General features: G+C 37.1%; 1 protein-coding gene and 1 pseudogene across 1 annotated transcript; both read left to right on the top strand.

The window, feature by feature from the left end:
* Positions 1-532: 532 nt before the first annotated feature.
* LOC115750064 lies at positions 533-9,138 on the top strand (annotated as a pseudogene).
* Positions 9,139-15,615: 6,477 nt separating this feature from the next.
* On the top strand, positions 15,616-24,016 carry LOC115750065 (carotenoid 9,10(9',10')-cleavage dioxygenase 1-like). The gene is made up of 13 exons (XM_048278009.1): positions 15,616-15,720; positions 15,873-16,016; positions 17,686-17,788; positions 17,945-18,204; positions 18,550-18,729; positions 18,840-18,918; positions 19,472-19,553; positions 20,176-20,238; positions 20,324-20,462; positions 20,626-20,941; positions 21,050-21,099; positions 23,282-23,449; positions 23,900-24,016. The coding sequence occupies exons 1-13, from the start codon at positions 15,616-15,618 to the stop codon at positions 24,014-24,016; spliced, it is 1,806 nt and encodes a 601-aa protein (XP_048133966.1).
* Positions 24,017-24,348: the final 332 nt, after the last annotated feature.

Genomic DNA, 24,348 nt, shown 5'->3' with positions numbered 1-24,348 from the left:
TACCTCATTAAATTCAACATTACTGCTCGGATAGAGTGACCTTTGTTATCTAGATTGATAAAAAACATATGAAGAATGATCAATATTGAACATATTTGTGAAATGAGTCTGTGCATATAGCTAGCCAGCTCTTACTTGTTCTCATAAGTCTTGCCAACTCGCATATTTTGAGGAGAAAATGTTATTGAAGGATTTATTCTACGCACGATGCAGTAGACCATATCAATACGATCAGTATTCATGTATGGAGCTTGTAGTTTGCTCTTATTGTGTTTCTTGATAATTATGAATTTGGTCTAACAAGATATGAATGTAAACAATATCTTTTTCCGATTCAAGATTTTATACAAAAGGCCCACCTAATCTGTTGGACAATTCATTTTCGTACACTAGATGGGGCAATCTAGTACAGTTGTCTCGAATATTATGGACCAAGAGTTTAATTACGTCATTGGATTTGATTTAGTCACATTCCCAGGTTGTCTATATAAAGAACAAGAAACCAGGCAACTTGTGCATAGAGAAGCAAAAAATGGCAGTCTCTCCTTTCGCTTTGCATGTGAATGCATCCACCAATAGGCATTCTATTTCTCCAACCTTTGATCACCTTAAAAGGTCCATTTCTCCAGCTCTAAAGGTATGTTACAGGAAATCCAAATCCCATCTATGTAAAAATTTTATGGATGATTTTTATTTTCCTTAAGGCATACGCAAGAGAGCTTGAGCATGTGTTTTTCTCTGCATTCATTTGAATTATTGCCGGTTTGATTTTGATTCTGAAAAGTTTGTATGAGCAGTCTATTTGGAAGGAGTTGCAGCAACAACTGCCGCTGAAGAAGATTGATGTATCCAACACAGTCAAGAAGGCTTCAGCGATTGTGTTGGATGTCTTGGTGGATGGCTTGTACCGGTTTGTGGATCAACCTTATCTGCCATCCCAGGTACTTAGAAACAATGTTATCTGTCAACTCATTTGCTCCATCTGAAAATTTCCAGTTTCAAGATCGGCGTGTGCATGAAGCGACACACACAAGACAATTTTATAGTTACTTCACCAACAGATTTTCCGATGCTCGAACAATAAGCTGGGAATGAACGGTTCTTTCCGACATTTGCATGGTTGATAACACCGCTATGTGACAAAGCAAGCAACAGCTAAACACGACTTTGTCGATCTGCAAACATGCTCTGAGGAGCACACACTCACAGGCTCCACAATAGAGAAAGATCTCTTCTACACTATAAAACAAGACAAAAAGCTATCTAATCTATAGAAAAGATCACATAAATACTCTGCTAACCCTAGGTGACACTGAAAAACCCAAACAAGCAAGACCTTAAGCAGTAAAGAATTGGGAAAAAATTAAAAGCCTTAAATAACGCAAAAAAGTGCCAGAAAAAATAGAAAAGTGCCCCTAAACACGGCTGAATAATGGATTTCAAGGATCCGAACAGCTCCAAACATGGATCCAACCTTGACTTCAACTGCGTGATCCGAACAAGCTTTCTGGATTAATATTATGTAGCCCATAACTCTTCCCAGATCAAAACTTACACCTGTTCTATCAAGCTGCGCAAATTGTTGTCCCGAGCGCGCCTATTGGATTTATGTCTATCCGAGCGCTCTACAAAGTCATTGGTAACTACGTCCATATCACTATAGAAGGTAGGAATGAATATATTAGATAACTAATTCTTATATTTGGTGGCAAAAGGTCACTCCAAGGATACTACTCTTTCAATCACCCATGAACCCTGGATCAAAAAATAACTGCGAACGAGTCCTCAAAAAGCAATTTCATTCAATAATTCAACATTTGGTTGTACGATTAAGTAATCAGTGGAATTTATATCTGTATATGAAACTACAATCCTAATTGGCACACTTGATGGTGTCCTGATTGTCTCCCGCATCATTTTCGCTGCGCATGCCATCAACATTCTAACACTAAGTATGAAAATATAAGGTTGCCCAAGGAAGTACAATACATACATAAATATATGTATATAATTTTTATGTAGTGTATGATTCTTCTGAAATAATGACCTGAACAGAAAAACTTTGCACCGGTTCAAGAAATTGGAGAAGCTGTCGAAGTTGGTTGCTTGGAAGGAGAAGTACCAGCTGGTTTCCCTGAAGGAGTATTTGTTAGAAATGGTACATGCCTATTCTGAACTTTTGTGAAATTTAAGTTTCATGTGTATAAGCGTTCAAACTCTTAGGTATGCATGTACGTTGCATATTTTATGTCAAAATTTAGGCTTTTACAAGGAGCTGGGGTGGATAATTGTCCAAAATTTCTAAACTTATTGTACTTTTACCAATTTAATTGTAAACCATTTAGTTGTGCCTTGGCTGGAAGTCGTTGATGTGGACACTAGCCGTCCTACGTGGCACATCGACGCTGATATAGACAATTTTTTTTTTCATATTTCTATATTTTTTTATTTTCTTATGCATTTCTTAGTTTTTCTTTTCTTTCTCTTTCTTTTTTTCCCCCTTCTTTCTCTAGTAGAGTTTCGAAGGCCAGATGATTGGCCAATAGCGAGTGTTGGCAAGGGTGAACCTTGCTAGTGGCTAGGCGAGGCTCAACCTCAGCAGATCTTGCGAGTTCGAGACTCACTAGGGGCAAGCCAGGCTTGCCCGAGGCCAATGAGGTCGACCTTGGCCCTCACATCTACCCGATCATTGGCCATCGCCAAGTCCAGCCGACCGGCTAGAGGGAGAAGGGAAAAAAAGAAAAATAAATAAAACGAAAATGAAAAAGAAAATAAAAATTTGAAAAAATATTAAATATTTTAATAATCCATGTCGGTGTCAACCGCATCAAGTAAGACGATTTTCAGCAAACTGTGAAAAAATTTAAGACTCAATCGGCCCAATTAAAAGGTTTATGACTAAATTTGTAAAAGTGCAATATGTTTAGGACTTTTTGGACCCTTTTCTCGAGAAGACGTAGTAACATACGTCGGACAGACATCTTTGCAAACGATAAATATTTATTTTGCGTTAGATAGAGTTATGTAGGTTCGAAGTCTCATGCAACATGTCAGTTGTGCACATGATTGTCGTAGATCCAACATCATGCTTATTTCATCTACTTAATAAGAAAATGTGGATGACACTTTCATTTATGAATTGGATTTCTCAATTTTTAGGTCCAAATCCGCAATTTGGATGTCTAATATCCACAGTCTCACCCTTTGGATTAACAAATGAAACATGGGTAGAAGGAGAAGGAATGCTTCATGCATTGTTCTTCAAAAAAACTTGTGACTCAGATTGGAGCATCTCGTACAAGAACAAGTACGTGGAGTCCGAGACATTCAAGCTTGAAAAGCAAAGAAACAAACCCTCCTTCATCCCTACCATTGAAGGAGATTCATTGGCTATCTTAGCTGCAGTTTCTCTGAATCAGGTGGTCTGCGGGATGCTTTTTGCTATGCAAATTTATCTTCATAATTACGATTTGATCAATCCACAATTGCTTGAAGCATTTTAGATGCCTTGGGCTCTATTCAAAGTTCATCTTGTCATATTTTAACAGTCCATAAAGGCTTAAATCGTTGGAATCACTTATATGTTGGGGGAGACCATGGCCCGACCACGGCACACTGTGCGCACTGAAATAATATAATACTAGGAAATTCCTTTCCCTCTCTTTGTGATTAAATGAACGCAACAAACACGACAGTAATATAATCAACTAGATAATGCAAAACTGAGGGTACTCAAGATTTAGAATGGAAAACCCCAACTGGGGAAAAACATGATTACAACAAATTAAGATTCGGTGATTTTACAGATTAGACTCAATGCTAATACCAAGTTCATATGCAACACAAGTGTATTCGAGCACTCAGGGAAGCTATATGCGGCGGCAGAGAATTACTTGCCTCATGAGATCGTCTCACTAACCCTAGAAACATCCGGTAAGTGGGACTTCAATGGAGGTTGGGGTTGACCTTGCACTAGCCATCCAAAGGTATACTATTATTTTACCTTAATTTTCCATTGAATCGTACATGTTTATAGTACTGATGGATCTTTTTTATGTTTGTTTGCCAAACTTATACGTATTAAGCAGAAAGTTCCGGGAACTGGCGAACTTGTGATAATGGAGATTGATGTCAAGAAACCTTTCCTTCTGGTAGGAGTGGTATCCGGTAATATTTCTTCTCTTCTTAGTCACTTGGATTGATGTCTGTTTGAAGAAGTTACAGTGGATGGAAATTTACTACCCAAGTGGTCGATGATTCAAGAACCAAAATTTCAGCAAGATTTTCATTCCTTTTTCATCTCTAGGGTTTTAGGTAGAATTCGACTATTCTGTGCCTGAAAATTTTATTAAGTATTTGTAACTGTTACAAAGCTGTTGGCAATGAAAGAAAAGACGAGTGACTTTTGTGAGATATTTACTGACTTTATATAGTTTGCAAATAACCATCTTTTACACTGACTTATCCATTTTTATTTACATAAATAACTAACCCTTCGAATATGTTAAATTACCAACCTAAATTAGAGTGCTTACCAATTTTTATCATATTAAGCTATCGGATAGTTTTGGATTACCACCACTCACTTGAATTATTTATTAATGTTAACTATCTTACTTTAATTCACCAACTACTCTATGGAATTACCGAGTTTTATAGTTCCCTTGGTTGGCACACCTTATATTAACTCATTCTTTTTAGAAATTATCAACGTAAATTAGCACGACTCTTTGATTTTTCTCCCACTAAGTACCATCTGATATTAGGTTACTATCTCTTTGTGGAATTTACTTATCATATTTGAATGTTGATGAATTCATATAAAAGTTGGTAAATTTAAGACATTGATAAGGAAGGCAAATAAAAGTTGGTAAAGGACAAGAAAAATTAGTAAATTAGAAATAAAACAAATAAACATAAGTAACTCAAACGAAAATTTGTAACCAAAAATTAATAGGTAATTTAATCGGGACAAAGCTTGTAAGTCACTCAAACAAAGGTTAGTAACTTTATATAATTGCCGGTAATCTAAGGCATGTGATAAGAACAATAGGAACATCCGAGTTTTAAATAGTGTCATTAATTGCTCTGGGGATGAATCAACCTAGCTATAGCTAATTGTTGATTGAAAATTAGCAGTATCTAATTGTTCCCAATTTAACCTGTTTTCAGCTGATGGAAAGGAGCTTCGTGATAAGGTGGATGTCAAATTAGACAAAAGTGTCCTCAGCCATGAGATTGGGGTCACGGAGAGGTATTAGCATTTTCTTTACCAACCTTCAAAATGTATTGGGACAGATAAATGCAAATCTGAGATCAAGTCATATTTTCTCCATTCAGGTACAATATCATAGTGGATCATCCTGTTGGATTGGACCCACAAAGACTCGCCAACCGAGGCCCGTGAGTATACATCTCATTCAAAAACTGATGTCCGCAAACCATAAATAGTTCATGCTAAGAGCAACTAGTTCCTACAATTGTGTCCTTGTTTTCGCAAAATAGATTGCTGAAGTATGATAAAGAAGGAACAACGAGGTTTGGAGTAATGCCCCGATACGGCGATGCCAATTCTATCCGTTGGTTCGAAGTAGAAACATGCTGCACATTTCACATCCTCAACACATTTGAGGATGGAGATGAGGTACTAATTCAATTCACATCATAATAGTAAAAAGTTCATTTTTTAGCATTTACTTTGCAATTATAGATGACTGATGATCATGTCGGATTTATCACTTGGACTTATGAGCACAATCCTTCATTTTCTCTATTTCTCACCAATTAATTGAGAAATACAGGTTGTGGTATGGGGCTGTAGGGCCATGACGTCCATATTGCCAGGTCCAGATTGGGGTGTGAACAAGTTTGATTGGTTCTCAAGAGGATACAAATTACCTCCGAAAAACGGGGAAAATGGCAATGAAGAAGAAGGTTTTCTTTTTCATTGTGTGCATGAGTGGAGATTGAGCATGGAAACTGGAGAGGTCAAGGAGAGAAATCTCAGTGGCACTCAATCCTCCATGGATTTTCCATTCATCAATGGTAATTTCATAGGATTGAAGAACAAGTTCGGCTTCACTCAAGTCATCGATTCAGCGGCAAGTTCTAGTTGCGGTAACGAATAATGATAAATTTATCCAGTGAAATCGCTATCTTTTATGATAAATAAAGCATAAAATATGTATTATTCTTACTAAATTTTCATCCATTTCAATCTCAGGGCTACCCAAGTTTGGAAGTCTGGCCAAATTATACTTTGATGAATCGCATGTTGAGCTATTTATGGTATGAACGGTTACATCTCTCTAATTTCAATAAACCACTCTTGTTGTTGTTGAATCATTCTACATTCGCTATGTATTTATTTAAGACATCTGCTAGAATAAGCTAACGATGAGTATAATTTGTTTCGTCGACCAAGTTGGGAGGATAATAGATAATTCTACTTTGGCCTTCCAAAAAAGCGGGTTTTTTCATGCTGAAATATATCTGAAAGAATTGGTAAGTGTTCAAAACTATTTGTAGAAATATCATCTATTTATTGGTAAGTTACTAATACTTTCTGAGATTACCAACTCTTGGTAGTTTATGAGTTACGAACTTTTCTTATCTTTTACCAGCTTTTATTTGTCTTTCTTGTCAATGATTTAAATTTACTGACTCTCATATAAATTTACAGCCCTTTATTTGAGTGATTTACTAACTTTTTTTAGATTGAAATCCTACAAAAAATTAGTGAAGGTAAGGGGTTGCTGAACAAGACAAATGAAATTTGGCACATCAAAAAATAATTGAACATCGATAAGAAACTCATATAAGAGTTGATAACCAAATTGGTTAAATAAATTTTTATCGGAAAAAAGTTAATAATTCACTCTAATTTAGTTGATAATTTCATAAGGAGTTAGTAGAATCGAAGCACCAATAAGCTATGCGATTGAAGTTGGAAAGTTACCACAAAATTGGTAATTTACAAACCATTAAAAAAGGTAGTAATATCATAAAATATTAGCAACTCGGTACAAGTCACCTGAAAAAAAAAACAAGTGATCATTTTCTTTATCAAGAAGTTTTTACCAGCACGGAAAAAGAAATACTTATTTTTTGGCACGAAACAATAGAAATACAATTCTAAGTAACATAAGTCAGAAAATGTAATAATAGTTTAGACATGTCCCTTATTAACACCGCATAAATGTCAAGTTCCCTCATGCAATTGTATATCTTTTTTTTTTTTTTTAGCATTCGTGCAATTACCTCATTTTCTCCATAACTATTATTTCGTTGTTTTAGGACTTAAGCATTATTCGTTTTGCTTGGACCAGGAGGGAGAGAATGAACAGGCAGTCAAGGTTGAATATCATAAGTTTGGGGAGAGCAACTTCTGTAGCGGAAGTGTGTTCGTCGCTAAAAATGGTAGTGCCGAAGGAGAAGGTGAAGATGATGGTTGGATTGTATCTTTTGTTCATAATGAAGTGTCTGACGAGACTCAAGTAAGTTCTTAACTACCTCAAAACTCCATATTGCACTTTCTCTTGGCTCGTCCATGAAAGCATAGATCTATGCAGCCAGGGACCGCGAGATCCAATGAGGATTAATCGGATATTAGAACATACGATGTAAAATTACTTTGTCAGTCCTAAACTTGTTGTAAGGATGACAATTCAGTTTTAAACTTTTCAATTTTATCAATTTAGTTCTAAACACAGTGTAGTCCTTTTGGCCAATTTTCATTAGAAATCGTCATTACCGACAATCCTACGTGACTCACTGCCATGTTAGTGATTTCCAGTAAAAATTAGCTGAAAAGACTATACTGAAACTTCGTACAAAAGTTTAGGACCAAATTGACAAAATTAAAAAAATTAAGAACTTAATTGACATCCGTACAAATAGGTTTAGGACCGATTATAAAATACACCCTTTGAAGTTTCCTATCTTCAAAATGTGAAAAAACACCGCATCATCTTTTATAATTGATTATTTTGTTTAGAAAGAAAAAAAATTCAAATGGTTATGAAAGTGCCATGAAATTCATCCATATCCTCACAAATGATATTGAATCTCTTTTAACAAGTCCATAGCTTGACACTTATTAATTTGTTTGACATGGTCTATGCTTGTAGGTTCACATAATCGATGTGAAGAATTTTGAAGGCGAGCCGGTGGCTAAGATAAGGTTGCCACAGAGAGTGCCATATGGATTTCATGGCACCTTCATGGCCACACCTAATAAAAAGTAATTATTCCACAAGATATCGACAACTTAATGCTATCCTTAAGTCTCTGTGGGCTCAATAAGTATAAGGATGCCTTATGTCGATGTGAATGTGAGCTGTCATGATTATGTCATGGGGATGTACTTGTCAACTTCTTCGTATCTATGGAAGTCTAGACATATTTGGATGTGTTCTACTAGTATTTGAATGTGGCAATTTATGTTTATGAGTTGCAAATGATTCATTCTATAAAATATATCGAACATGGGTGTTGTCAATTTCAAAGTATGAACCGATAAATCAATTTATAAAAGAAAGATAGTACGAGAGTTTGTGGATTGACCACACCAGCTTGCCATTGTTTAGATACGCTGCGTAATAGCATATAGATGCATTATGTATATGTGTTGCATAGCCAATTTCAGGTTAAATACTCCTAACGTGGTTCTGAAACATTTCGACTCCATATATTCGACTTCAGCATGATCGCATCGATAAAGCAAAGGGAGACTCGGATCTGCTTGTCAATGATATTGTCCTTCAGACATTGCCCGTCCTTATTAGCTGTTAGGTAATCAGCATCATATGTATAAGAAGACAAGTTAGTCCATCGATGATTTGTTATCCTCTATATATGCTATCTAGGATCAATTAGCATTGTCCAAGCCACAATGGGACATGGATTCTCATACTCGAAATTTTGTTGAATGTCGTGATCATATACTTGTTTTGCAGTTTCCAACAACACCTCACGATGAACTTAGAATTTGTACGAGCTTCACTTATCCAAAGAGATCCTTTACCTTGTCTTAAGGAAGTTGTCTCGGAGTTGTTGCTTGAGAGGACTCGACTTACTGCTTTGAAGTTGCATCCTTCTACCTTGTCTGTCTCGGAGTTGTTGCGGATGAGAGGCTAAGATTTGAAGAGTGCACATAATGTCTAAATGTGTGTGTCTCCCTCTCGCCTCCTTCGCTTGCAATTGGAAATCCGTACTGCTAATGGGAATGATAAAGTTGCACCTGTTTTGCAAAGTCATCCTCATTCTATTGCATTTTTGGAGCGGTGCTTTTATTCAACGTCGTCTGTAAAATTTCCTTTTATTCAATTACCACTCTGAACTTTCTAAAATCCATTCAATGCGAACCTCCGTCCGCGTCAACAAACGATGGCTTTAGCTAACACGGTAGGTCTTGCCGTCAAATTTTCGTTGAACTATACACGTAGTGTTGAGTATCTTATTAAGACGGACCAACACTGACGAGTACATAATAAATGATAAACATGCATTCATATATGTATGTATATATATTAGGGGTAGTTCAGTTCGGTTCGGTTTAAAAATCGAATCGAACCGAACTGAACCATTAGGGTGCAAGTCTGAACCGAACTGAAAATGAACTAAATCAAAAGTCCAGTTTGGTTCAATTCGGTTTAGTTCAATTTTTTTATTTTTTTTTTATTTTTTTATTTTTTTATTTTCTTTTTTCTTTTTTGGTTCAATCGACTGGCCACTAACTGAGCTAGCAGGAGTCGCCGAACTAAATTGAACCAAAATAACCGAGCTGAAAAAATGATTATTTTCAATTATCTGAATCAAAAACCGAAACGAACCAAATCAAAATGCATGAAATTTGCAGTTCAGTTTAACAGTTTGGTTCGATTTTGACACCTATACATGCATATCTTTTTCTCTATCTTCCTTCTGTTCTCTCCAATTTTATCTCTCTTCCTGGTTGGCAATTTCGAAGAAAAAAAATTCATTGACGTTGGAAGTTGTCTTTTGAAAATGCCGAAAGTCCAAGCGTCCTCAGCTTTCAGAGTTGCCAATGATGGCATTTTTAAAAAGTGTCCAAATTTTTCTTTATCAAACAGTCTAAATTTTTCACGAAAGACTTTAAGACTTGAGAAAACCGAACCAAACGCAACCCAACATAGATATATTTCTAAAAATCAATTTTACATACAATGAATCAATCTTTTGCTACTTAAACTGTTGCGAAAAAAAAATTGATCATTACTCATTGCACTTTTTTTTTGTCTAGCTTTATTACCAATAAAAATTATATTTCTACCACCAAATGTCAGTTTTTTAATACATAGGAAATGAAAATAATAATAATAATAATAATAATAATATTTATTTTGGGATAACATCATCAACTTTTTTTCTCTTTCTTTAAGCCAAGCAAGTTAATTTCGGATAAGGTCTATCTCATAAAAATAAGGAAAATAAATTAAAAATAGGGCACCAGTTTTTTTTAGTTTTTAATTTTTTTTTTTGTTGTTTGTTGTATATTGTTACGACCTACTAGGGAGGTGGTATACATAATGAAGACTTGAAGATAACATGACATATAGGTTAAGTTTTAATGGGGATTGTAACATCCCATGGAGGGTGTTACTCTTTGTCCCACATTGCCTAGAGAGGGAGTATTGGGCCAATTTATAAGGGGTTGGGGGATTATTCACTTGCATGAGGCCTTTTTTGGGCTGAGTGCCCAGAAAACAAAACCGTGTTAGTTGCAAAACCTAAAGCGGACAATATCGTGCAAGTGGGACCCCCGGGCATTACAGTTAGTATCGGAGCCGACTCTCGACAGCGTGTGGGGCTGCAGTGAGCGCTCGATGATGCCGCCGAGGGCACAACGGGGGGATGCTGTGTCGATAGCGTATGGGGCCGCAGTGGGCGCTCGCTAGTGCCGTTGAGGGTACAACGAGGACGCTGTGCCGCCGAGGGGAGAGTATGTAACATCTCATGGAGGGGGTGGTACTCCTTGTTTGGGCTAAGTGCCCAAAGAAACAAAACCGTGCAAGTTGCAAAGCCGAAAGCGGACAATATCGTGCAAGTGGGACCCTCGAGTATTACGGGGATGCTCAATGTGTTCTCGCTCCTCGAGTCGGGGATGGCGAGGCAGACCTCCAATTGGATGGACCGCCGCCCCACAATCGTGTTGATAGGGGCCATCTTCTTCACCGAGGCTACTTTTCATGGACTTCGCCCCCAACTATTACTCCTTCCTATTAGGCCGTTTCTCCAGTATCGGCGTTGATTGTACCTCATAATGGTCATCTACATCGCCAAGGTCTTCCCTACCTTCTCTAGCATCTTCCTCGCCTTCTCCTTGAGTGAGGCCAAAAGGGGCAAGAGAAGGCAGGAAAGTCCTCGGCGGTGTAGACGGCGATCATGACGGTATAGTCATCGCGGACATTGGCAAAGTGGCCCAACAGGATGGAATCATAGTAGGGACGAAGCCCATTAGGAGAGGACTGATGAAGAAGATGGCTTCTGCCAACACAATTGTGTGGCGGAGACCGATCCAAACGAAGGTCCGGCCCACCATCTCGGACCCAAGGAGCGAGAACACGTTCCTTCTCCTTGAGTGAGGCCAAAAGGTGCGAGAGAAGGCAGGAAAGTCCTCAGCGGTGTAGACGGTGATCATGACGGTATAGTCATCGCGGACATTGGCAAAGCGGCCCAACAGGATGGAGTCATAGTCGGGACGAAGCCCATCGGGAGAGGCCTAATGAAGAAGATGGCTTTTGCCAACACAATTGTGTGGTGGCGACCGATCCAAGCAAAGGTCCGGCCCGCCATCTCAAACCCAAGGAGCGAGAACACATTGAGCATTCTCTCTAGGACTTAACCCGCACGTCGTGTTATCTACAGATCCTTCTTTATGTATACCACCTCCTCGCTCAACACTCCTACATGTGCTCAAATTAAAAGAAAAACTAATTATCATCATAATGTTCCCACGTAAATTGTATGTTTACAAGCGGTTTAAAAACAAAAATAAAAAACTAAAAAAACTTTTTGTGCCGTATTTTCCTCCCTTTTTCTCGGAATTTATTTTCCTATGTTTTGTGATTATCAGATAACAATGATGAAAATGATAAGCGCGATGGACTTTATCCGAAATTAAATTACTTAGGTATAAAAAGAGATAGAGAAAGGGAACAACAATTTTACATATGTCCTAACTTTTATATTTCTCTATATCCAACATCAAAACATAGTGGTATCACGCATGGCGTCCATCTTTTATGTTTTACTTGAGCTCATTTATCTTTAAAGAATACATAACACAGCTAGGAAGGCAAAGCCTCTCTGGCCTGGCCTGATCACAATAGAAATAACACAGCCAGAAATTGCATACTACCGAGCAAAAGATAATGCAAGAGCTGCTTGAGCAACTCAAACCAAGTCAACAGGATGATTGACCATAAGATAGAGAGAGCTCCGGTGAGACATTCTTCCTCTAGAAAGGACTCAATGAGATTCAAACTGATCCAGCCTCTTACGGCTGAGAAAGAGACATAGAGGGAGACCTAAGAGATACCTGATTATCATGTTGAAGCCAAAAATAAATCACACGTAGGGCTTCATCCAACAGAGGTTAGATGGAGAGAACCCGGAACAGAGGTTAGAGGTACTAGCAAGGAAGCCTCCTTTAATCGGAGAAGGGCCGTCGGTTAGACGAGAGCACTTCTCTCGGTGCGCACGCCTCGAACGAGAGAGAGAGGTGAGCAAGAGAGTCGGGAAAAGTACACTAGAAGTGCCATAACTTTTGTACAACGTTCACTTGAGTGCCATAACTTTCAAAATGTTCGCTTAAGTGCCATAACTTTTAAAAATTGTTCACTTGAGTGACATGTTAACGTGGTAGCCGGAAAAGCTGATGTGGCAGCTAGGAAAGTTACTGTAGATGCCTGAAAAGTTACTGTAGCACGTTGGAAAAATTACTGTAGACGCCGGAAAGCTGACGTGGCACGTCGGAAAAGTTTTTGTAGCACTCAAGTGAGCAATTTTGCTCCGAAGTAGAACTCAAGTTAACGATATTTGAAAGTTATGGCACTTAAGTGAACGTTTTGAAAGTTATGGCATTCAAGTGAACACCGTACACAAGTTATGACACTTCTAGTGTACTTTTCCCCAAGAGAGTCTTATGGGCGTCGGTTAAAGAGCGCTTCTCTCGGTTCTTTTGGGGGGCTTTGTCGTTTGACTTCTTCTATTTTACCTGTAAATTTGAAGTGTTCGACGTAGTCAGTAGTATTTCCTCTCCTCTGAAGGCTTTAGGTTTCTCTCTTCTTAAGCAAACTATTCAACATATTGCAACTCCAGTAAGAATGAATCAACATTTATCAAATTTCCTCTTCTCCCAACAATAGCTCCGTTAGCAATTACCTGGGACAAAAGGTTGGTTTTGGGATATCAAGTGTGACAAGCTTTTCGCCAACTCAAGTTATCAATGATGGAAATTGACTTTCGCTGCCAGAATTGTCCCTTTTAGCAATGAATTTAACATGGATGCCTAAAAACAAGAACCCATGTAGCAACGAACGTAAATAACTTCATTGCCAAAGGTCAAGCGTTCCGCAACGAAGATGTGAAATTCCTCATTGGAGATCCAGTTCCTTTAGCAACGAAAACTTGAGTTTGCGGCTCATGACGGCCATATATTTCGCTGTGAAGCTGTAGTTTCATCGCTAAAAGCTCAAAAAAAGGGCAGCATGAGATGCCAGTCGTTTTCTCGAAGTCCTCTCGACCTCCCCAGTCTCACTGTTAAGTCGGCCAAAACGAGCCTCAGTAGATTTTTTTTCAGTCCACTTTGAAGGACGGTGAAGGTTCTCGTGGCAATTGCAGATTATTTTGCTGGTCCTCGTGGAGACACAACACGTCCAGAGAGATCACGTTTGGAGGACCTCTGTGTTCTCACGGACTGAAGAGGACCCAACGGTGAAGCAGCACACATCTGGGGCTTTCGTTTCTCTGTCTCTTATGGGGAAAGAATTTCTTCACATTATTGCAGGAATATTCCACCAGCAATAGAGGAGAAGTTGGGTTTTGTCACTTTTGATCGGCCAGCTCTTTATTGATTAGAGCGTATGTCACTGTCTTTGTCGTCATAGTCACTTATCTATAATGGTCATAATTGAATAGTACACTTAATATCTTAGCCATGTTATGTGTATCTGAAATCTTATTTTGGTATTCTACAACTTTTTTAAGCCATATTGCTTAGTTGGCACCGTAAGAAAGTTATGCTCGAGCAATGATTAGTAGAATCACTTGAAAAAAAGAAAAAAAAAATACATTCTATGAGGTTAGATAGGTAGCGATTTGAATGCATCGAAAGTAGTTACAAACTTCTTCAACTTGACTGGCTAGCTATCCGAATTACTCTTGAATTAATTTAACACCGTACCACTTTGATATTGCTGCAAAGGAGTGATGTTGATAAGTGAATACACACACACACACACACATATATATATATATATATATAAACCCTCCGGTGAAGGATTTTTTATATAAAAAGTGTGAAATAACAGGATTTGGATCGCCTAACATTGGGATTTCCATGACATGCATGACATTACTCAAATCAGGCCATTCAAATGAAAATAGACGGCTTGATTTGAACTACATCATGTGTTGAAAAGGAGGGAAAAAATGTGGATAGGAATTTTTTTGGAGTTTGAAAAATTTTAAATCCCAAACGTGGCTCAAATTAGGCTGTTCATTTTCATTTGGACGGCTTGATTTGAGTAATGTCACGAATATCACGGAAATCTCAATGTTAGGCGATCCGGATCCGAATGACAACATGGATTTTGTTAACGATTATAGATAGCTTAATAGACGAGCCAACTGCAAGGCAGATATATCTTGTGATTTCAAATTCTATTTTGTGGACCACCTACACTTCTAGTCATTCTTTAATATATAGATGAGCAGGCGGACAGAAAAGTGCACATGGATAGATGCTTTGAGTTGTCGCCGAGAGAGGTTGGTGAGGATTCCTCGTACAAGACTATAATTATTTTTTTTTTTTGGTAAAGGACAAGACTATAAGTTTATAACTCATTAAATTCAACATTACTACCTCGGATAGAGTGACCTTTGTTATCTAGATTGATGAAAAACATATGGAGATTGATCGATATTGAACATGTTCATGAAATGAGTCTGTGTACATATCTAGCCAGCTCTTGCTTGTTCTCGTTAGTCTTGCCAACTAGCATATTTTGGGGAGAAAATGTTATTGAAGGATTTATTTTATGCACCATGTTGTTGACCATATCATTATGATCAGTATGTATCGAGCTTGTAGTTTGCACTTACTGTGTTTCTTGATACATTATGAATTTCGTCTAACAAGATATGAATGTAAACAATAGCATTTTCCGATTCAAGATTCTACACAAAAGGACCACCTAATCTGTTGGACAATTCATTTTTTCTTACCCTAGATGGGACAACCTAGTACAATCGTCTCAAATATTAGGGACTAAGAAATTAATTACGTCATTGGATTTGATTTAGTCACGTTCTCAGGTTGTCTATATAAAGAACAAGAAACCAGACAACTTGTGCATAGAGAAGCAAGAAATGGCAGTCTCTCCTTTCGCTTTGCATGTGAATGCATCCACCAACCGGCACTCGATTTCTCCTAGCTTTGATCACCTTAGAAAGTCCATTTCCCCAGCTCTAAAGGTACGTTACACGGAATCCAAATCTTCATGGTTAAAGTTCTTAGGGCACACACAAGGGAACTTGAGCATCTGTTCTTTTTTTTTTTCTTTTTTTTTTGCATTGATTCAAGTTATTAGCGGTTTGATTTCGATTCTGAAAAATTGCATGAGCAGCCTATTTGGAGAGAGTTGCAGCAACAACTGCCGTTGAACAAGATCGATGTATCCAAAACTGTCAGGAAAGCTTCGGCGATTGTTTTGGATGTCTTGGTGGATGGACTGTACCGGTTTGTGGATCAACCTTATCCGCCATCTCAGGTACTTAGAAACGAGGTTCTCTCTTTGACTCATTTGCTCCAATCTGAAAGTTTCCAATTCCGGGATCCGCGTGTGGACGAGTTGACACAAAGTCCAGAAAATTTCACAGTTATTTCATGATCAAATTATCTGATGCTGATGCTTTCGACCAAAACAAAAAACAAAAAAAAAAATTTACCTGATGCTCAAAGCGATAAGCTAACAATGAACAATTTTTTTTTTTTCTACAACTCTAGGCTGACGAGGTTGCCGATCGATCCTCTCCAAAATCTAGACGAGAGCGTTAGGCCCTCTGTTGGATCTAGGTAAGGGCCAGACGCCCTCGCCTATGGCTGGTGAGGGCCCGATGCCCTCACATGTGGCCGACGAGGACATGGAGGCCCGACCCCATCCTCGGCTATGGTTGGCAAGTGTCGGCTAATGACCTCGATGGCTCACAATTGGGAAAAAAAATATAAATAAAGAAAAGAAAAAAGAAAAATAAACAATAACAAAAAATAATAATAGTAGATTCACCAAAAATTACATAAAACTACAGAAATTGTAAAAATTGCCCATGTTACGGTCCACCAATCATGCCAAGTAGGACAGTCAACGTCCATATCGGTGACTTCCCATCAAAATTGCCCCAATGGCCGCCCATATTATCAAATCATCAAAAGATTTAGAACTCGATTGACACAATTGAAAGGTTCAAGACTGAATTAGCACAAATACAATAGGTTTAGCACTTTTTCGGTAATTTTCTCAATAAACACCTTGCTAACTCTATGCGACCCTGGAAAACCTAAAAACAACCTTAAGCAGCATGGGCTTCCAAAACTAAACCACGTCCTAAACTAACCCGAAAGACTTGACATAACGATGCCAAAGGGGCTTGAATCACACTAAAAACAATGGATTTTGAGGTCCAAAACAATTGCCGACAGAGATTCCAATTTGACCACATCATAGTACTCGGGAACGAACTTTCCATATTGGTATTATGGATCAAAAGTCATGGCCATTTTCTCGCGCAACATAAATTATATTCCCAAGCCCACCTATTGGATTACATGTCTGTCCAAAGGCTTAGAAAGTCATTATTAGTCGCGTTCGCGTTCCTGTGGAAGAGAGGGAAAAATATACTAGATAATTAATTCGGATATCCGATAGCAATATGCCACACCAAGGACACTACTCTTTCAAACATTCACAAACCCTAGGTAGAAAAAATGGCTAAGAACGTGTTTTCTAAAGGCAACTCTATCCAATAATTCAAAGTTCTGTCACATAATGAAATCACAAATGGAATTTATAGCCTTATGTATCAAACTAAAATCCTAGTTGTTATCTTCCAAATTAGTGATGGCAAAATCCTAACTAGAAATATAAAATTTGGAATCACGATGATGTGTTAAAAACCACTTACCTAATCCGAATATCTTATGGATTGAATATATAACGAAGGAAAGTACCATAATCTAATCTAAATTGCAACTCGAGAAGTTTAAATCAATTTGGCTGTAGCTCTTCGGAAAACTTGATGGTGTCTTAATTGTGTACCACGCCATTTTGCTGCACACAGAATCAACATTCCAGCACTACATATGAAGACTCTGAGGGTGCCCAAGGAATTACAATATTAGTTTGTGAATGTCTGATTTTCCTTAAATAATGAATTGAACAGAAGAACTTTGCACCGGTTCAAGAAATTGGAGAAGCTGTTGAAGTTGCTTGCTTGGAAGGGCAATTACCAGCTGATTTCCCTGAAGGAGTATTCATTAGAAATGGTATACATCTGAATTTATGTGAAATTTAAGTTTCAAGACTTCAAAAATTAGGTATTCGCATATGATTATATTGCATGCCAGTTTAAGCTTTTACGAGTAGGAGCGCAGCCGAAATAATGTAGATCAAATTGGTTCACTGAATTTTCTCAATTTCAGGTCCAAATCCTCAATTTGGATGTCTACAATCCGCAGCGTCACCATTAGGAATAACCAATGAAACATGGGTAGAAGGAGAAGGAATGCTTCATGTGTTGTTCTTTAAGAAGACTTGTGATTCAGATTGGAGCATCTCCTACAAGAACAAGTACATCGAGTCCGAGACATTCAAGCTTGAAAAGCAAAGAAACAAACCCTCCTTCATCCCTGCCATTGAAGGAGATCCATTAGCTGTCTTAGCTGCGGTTTCTCTGAATCGGGTAATTTGCAAGATACTTTTTGATATGCAAATTTATCCATTTAATTAGTCTGTCAGTTGATCAATCCATCGTTTTGACATTTGTGTCCCCCTCCTAGTGAGTTTGGACCCACCAACATTCTATCTAAAGCATGGTTGTGATATAAGATAGCTTTCCATGAAATGTGAAATGAAAAACTGTTAGCCCCAGAGCTCGAGAAGTTCTCTCTTAGCGTTCTTCATGAATTTATCAAATAGAATGGGTAAGCTGATTCAGACAAAATCGCACAAAACTTTTGCAAGATCTTTTCGTTAAGGGAACTGAAGCATGTAAAGACCTGAATATTAAGATTCGGTGCTTCGACAGATTAGACTCAATGCTGGTAACAAGTTCTTGTGCAACACAAGTGTGTTCGAGCACTCAGGAAAGCTATATGCGATAGCAGAGAATTACTTGCCTCACGAGATTGATTCGCAAACCCTAGAAACATTCGGTGTTTGGGACTTCAACGGAGATTGGAGCCGACCTTGCACTAGCCATCCAAAGGTTGTATACTACCATTAATAGTGTACCTTAATTTGTCATTAAATCATTTATTTAAAAATACTAATGAGTCTTTTTGAGGTTTGTTTGCCAAAATTATACTTACTAAACAGAAAGCTCCGAGAAGTGGCGAACTTGTAATAATGGGGATCGATGTCAAGAAACCTTTCTATGTGGTAGGAGTGGTATCTGGTAATATTCCTTCTCTTCTAATCCCTTGTAAGTTTCATATGATTCGCATAAATAGTTCTGAAGTACACGAATGACACGTTAATCAGCATTAACGACAACATGTGATGCAAATTTACTACCCAAATGGTTGGTTATTAGAAAACCAAAATTTGAGCAGTATTTTTAATTTTATACTAACCTTTTGAATGTGCTAACTCTTACATGAAATAACCAACCTAAATTAGAGTGACTTACCAACTTTTGCAATATTAAATTACTAAATAATTTTGGACAACCGACTATTATATAGAATTATCAACTCTTATTATTTGCCTCGCTAGCAAATCTTGAATTCACCAACTTTTTTAAGAGAATACCAACCTAAGTTAGTGGGACTTTCCAAATTTTCCCCCATGAAATTACCAAGTTAGTATCTAACCTTAGTTAAGGGTTGACGAATTCATATTAGATTTGGTCAATTCAGAGCGTTTATAAGAAAGGCAAACAAAGGTTGGCAAAGGTCCTTTGTCAGTTCGTAATTACGTTAATTGTTCCTAACTTGACCTCTTTTCAGCTGATGGAAAGGAACTTCTTCATAAGGTGGATGTCCAAATTCCCAAAAGTGTCCTCAGCCATGAGATTGGCGTCACAGAAAGGTTTAAGCATTTTCTTTAACAACCTATGAGTGACACATCATAGTGAGTAAATTCGAACTACATAAATGCATGACCAATAAATACATGTTGAGGAAAACGGCATTGATTAAATACATGCGGTATTTTTCTCTATTTCTAACTTACTAACACTATTCTAGTAGCTATTCATAGCTAACTAAAGTAGTTTAAATACCATTCTATTAAATTTGACCAATTAGGAAAATTTCTACTTCACAAAAAAATTATCAGAAAATGTCCACATTAGTGCCGGCCATGCCACGTAGGACGGTTAACGTCGGCATCCGTAATTTCTTGCCAAAATTGGTCGTATGAACTGAATTGGTATCAACGCAAAAAAGGTTTAGAACTGAATTGTTATTAATTCAATATGTTTAGGACCTTTTTTGGTACTTTTTGCCACAATTAACAATGTGCATGATCAAATGAATCAATTTTCTGCATGTTTTCTTTAGGGAATTTGTAAAAGAAATGTGACCAAGAAAGTGAGGTTGTTTTTTTTCCCCCTTCCCTATTCCTGCAATCTATTTTTCCTCCCGTTATCAATATTATTATGATTTCCTGACGTGCAAATTTGAGATTGAAACATGTTCTCCTCATTCAGGTACAATATCATAGTGGATCACCCTCTTTCATTGGAAGTATCAAGACTCGCCAAGGGAGGCCCGTGAGTATACATCTCATTTCAAAAAACATTGTTCCCAAATGATTAATCGTCCTTAAAATAGTGTCGTTATTTTCGAAAAAAATAGATTGTTGAAGTATGACAAAGAAGGAACAACGAGGTTAGGAGTTATGCCACGATACGGCGATGCCAAATCCATCCGGTGGTTCGAAGTGGAAACATGCTGCGCACTTCACATCCTCAATACATTTGAGGATGGAGGCGAGGTACTAATTGCCTCACATCATAATCGTAAAGAGTCCATATTTAACATTTTTTTTTTCCTTTGCAATTATGAAAGACCGATGAACAAGTGTGCTTTATCACTTTGACTTGTGAGCATAATCCTTTTTTTTCCTCCAATTCTCACTAATTAATCAAGAAAAACAGGTTGTGGTGCGGGGTTGTAGGGCCATGACATCCATATTGCCAGGTCCAGATTGGGGTGAAAACAAGTTCGACTGGTACTCAAGAGGATTCAAATTGCCTCCAAAAAAGAGGGAAAATGGCAATGAAGAAGAAGGTTTTCTTTTTCATTGTGTGTATGAGTGGAGATTGAACATGGAAACTAGAGAGGTCAAGGAGAGAAATCTCAGTGGCACTCACTCCTCCATGGATTTTCCATTCATCAATGGCAATTTCACAGGATTGAAGAACAAGTTCGGCTTCGCTCAAGTCCTCGATTCAGCGGCAAGTTCTAGCTGTGGTAATGAATAATGATGTATTTATCCAGCGAAATTGCTAGTGGTTGTGATTCATACCGTTCACAATATGTATACTAATCTAACTAATTTTCCATCCTTTAAAATGTCAGGACAAGCCAAGTATGGAGGTCTGGCCAAACTATACTTTGACAAACCACAGGTTTGGGTTATGTGCCATATGGACAATTACATCTCTCTAGTTTCAATAAAGATAAGATCTACGTGATTACTGTATTAATGTATGCACGAGGAGTTTACCGGTAACTTAGTAGCAATTTAATGACATTTTTACGAATTATAAACTCTTTTTGACTATATGCAATCTATCCAACTGTTCTTATCATTTACCTACTTTTCTTTGTCTTTCTTATGAATGCTTTAAATTTACCAACTCCCCTATGAATATACCTATCTTTCTTTGTTTTTCTTTGCAAATTGGTTAAGTTCTTCAACTCTTATACTTTTATTTGTGTGGTTTACCGGTTTTTCTAAGTTCTCTTCTATGTGACCAAAACAGAAAAACTTTTCGTATCTTTTGCAAAACGTTTTATTCACCCTTCTTATCATAGCCTTAAATATATCAACTATCATATGAAACTAACAATTTTTGTTTGATTAACTTAACCACTTTCCTCCAATTAATTTATCAAATAGTTTTGTGTTACTAACATTTATCATTATTTTTTTAATTTACCAACTTTTTTATTGAGTTACTAAATTTATTTGTCTTGCTTACCGGTCTTTCAAAACTATCTACTCTTATTAGAAATTACAGTTTTGCATTGGCAACTCTTTTTTTACTTAGTTACAATGTTTATTTGGTTTTTTTAATTATTAGCTTCTCTTATCTCTGACAAAAAAATGTGTATCATCTATCAACTTTCATTTACCTTTCTTAATACTAAATTAAACTTACCAGCTAGTGTATGGAATTACCAACCCGTATTTGTGCGGCTTACCAACTATTGTCCTGTTAAATTCATTGTTTGCCGTACTTCACATCCATTTTCTATTATTAAACTACCAACTAGTTATGTGTTACTGATTTTTACTTGATTTAGTTACCAAAGTTTATTTAGTATTTTTCAAAGTACCAACGCCTCTTATCTCTGACAAAAAAAAAAAGCTTGTTTTTTATTCCAAAATATTTTATTTACCTTTCTTATCAATTCCTTAAATTTACCAGCTATTAATATGAAATGTAGCAACCTTTATCTGAACAATTTATCAACTTTTTCCCAATTAAGTGGCCTACTATAATAGAAAAGTTGGTAAAATAAAAATTGACAGAAACGTTGACAAAATGACTCAAATGAGTGTTGGCAACCTAGAATTAGTTGATAATTTCATCAGAGAATTTTGATAAATCACTTAAATAAAGATTAATTTGGAAGAATTGGTAAAAAAAATTTTGTGGCCAAGAAAAGGTAAATACATGTAGATCAAGAAAAATAAAACTTAATGAATAAAAGAAAAATGAACTTGGTAAGTAATTTAAATTATACTTGTAACCGAAAACTAACTGGTAACTTAACTAGAGAAATGTTGATAGTGCCTCCAATTAAGTTTGGTAATTTCTAAAAAGATTTTATAAATGCAAGTTGTTGCTACGAAATGCAAACAAAAGTTTGTCAATGATAATAAAAATTACAAACCGTACAGACATCCCGATTAGTAATTGAAATGAGAAATGGAAACCAACTTAAAATAGTAATTTAACCACAGAAAAGTTAGTGAGTCACTTTAATCTAATAAAAGTAGGTAGTCATACTAATTTAAGTTAAAAAATTCATATAAAAGTTAGTAAACTCAAAGCATTGATGTGTTATACAAATAAAGCTGATAAGTTAGTACAGAAATGGAAACTCGCAAACTATCACAGAAAGTAAGTAATTCCGTAAAAATGTATCAATAAGTTATCTGAAAAAAAAAAAAGTCACTAGTCATTTTCTTTAACAAGAATTTTTTACATTTACCAATACTCAATAAATTTAACAGCCCGGGTAATGAAATCCTTATTTTTTGACACAAAATATTATAATTCTGCGAGGATAATTAACACCAACATTATTTGGAGCTACAAATCAAACTAATATAAGTCAGAAAACGGAAGTTATTAAAAGTTTGGCATGTCTCTTATTGACACTACCTAAATGGCAAATGCTCCTCTTGACTAAGGTCATGAATCACGGGTCAATTCCTTCTTGACCCAAAATTAAGTTTTCTCTCAAGCATTGTACTGTAAAAAGTAAGAGAATACGTATTTCCACCTCCAGACTAAACACCTTGCAAGAATTATTCGTTTTGTTACTAATGAATACAGTATCCTACTGCTGGACCAGGAAGAAGATTCTCAGCAGGCAGTAAAGGTTGAATATCACAAGTTTGCGGAGAGCAGCTTCTGTAGCGGAAGTGTGTTCGTAGCTAAAAATGGGAGTGCCGAAGGAGAAGATGACGATGATGGTTGGATTGCAACTTTTGTTCACAGTGAAGCGTCTGACGAGACTCAAGTAAGTTCTTATACCGGTGTCTCTCTTGGCTCATCCCCAAAAGCATAGATCTATGTTACAAATGCCCATGAGATCGAATAATGAGTAATTAGGTATCAGAAGATCTGAAGTGTCCTCTTTTTCGAGAAAAAAGAATTGTGAAACAACACCGTATCATCTTTTAAACTTGATTGTTTCGGCAAAAATGGAAATCTATAAACGATTGTAATTCATTTCGTTTCTAGCCTTCGGTCAATTGAATTTCCAATTCAAATGTACACCTCAATAATTAGGAAGGTCCAAATCCTTGAAACGAAGTAATGGAATGTGATGACAGCTCATTTTCCAAATTTGCGCCTTTTTTGGCCCAAATTTTCGCCTTTTTGGCCCAATTGGGAAAGTCCAAATCCTTGAAACAAAGTAATGGTGATTGTCATTTATTGATAAGTTTGACATGTTCTATGCTTGTAGGTTCACATAATCGATGCGAAGGACTTCGAAGGCGGCCCGGTGGCGAAGATAAGATTGCCACAAAGAGTGCCGTATGGATTTCATGGCATCTTCATGGCCACACCTAATCAAAGCTAATTAGCCCACACGATGCAGACAACTTATGTGCGTCGTTAAGTTTCTGAGGGCTATGTCTATGTGTGATTATATGGCTTGCTTTGTCTTTCTCATTGGGATGTACTTGTCTACTTGTGCGTGTTTATATGGAAGTTTAGACATATTTGGATGTGCCCTACAAATAAAAGCTCTCTCGCTCTATGAGCAGGGAACTTGGGTTTCCCATTTTGTTTACACCTTATCTTGCATTTTGGCCAGCCATCCGAAAAGGGAAGATTCCTGGCTCGTTGGATAATATCTAGGGTTGTCTTTTAGGGGGGGAAATGACGTGTCAGGTGTACGAGAAAATATTA

The sequence above is a fragment of the Rhodamnia argentea genome, chromosome 4 (assembly GCF_020921035.1).
Source record: "Rhodamnia argentea isolate NSW1041297 chromosome 4, ASM2092103v1, whole genome shotgun sequence".
Lineage (NCBI taxonomy): Eukaryota > Viridiplantae > Streptophyta > Magnoliopsida > Myrtales > Myrtaceae > Rhodamnia > Rhodamnia argentea.
This window is presented reverse-complemented; position numbering and strand designations above follow the sequence as displayed.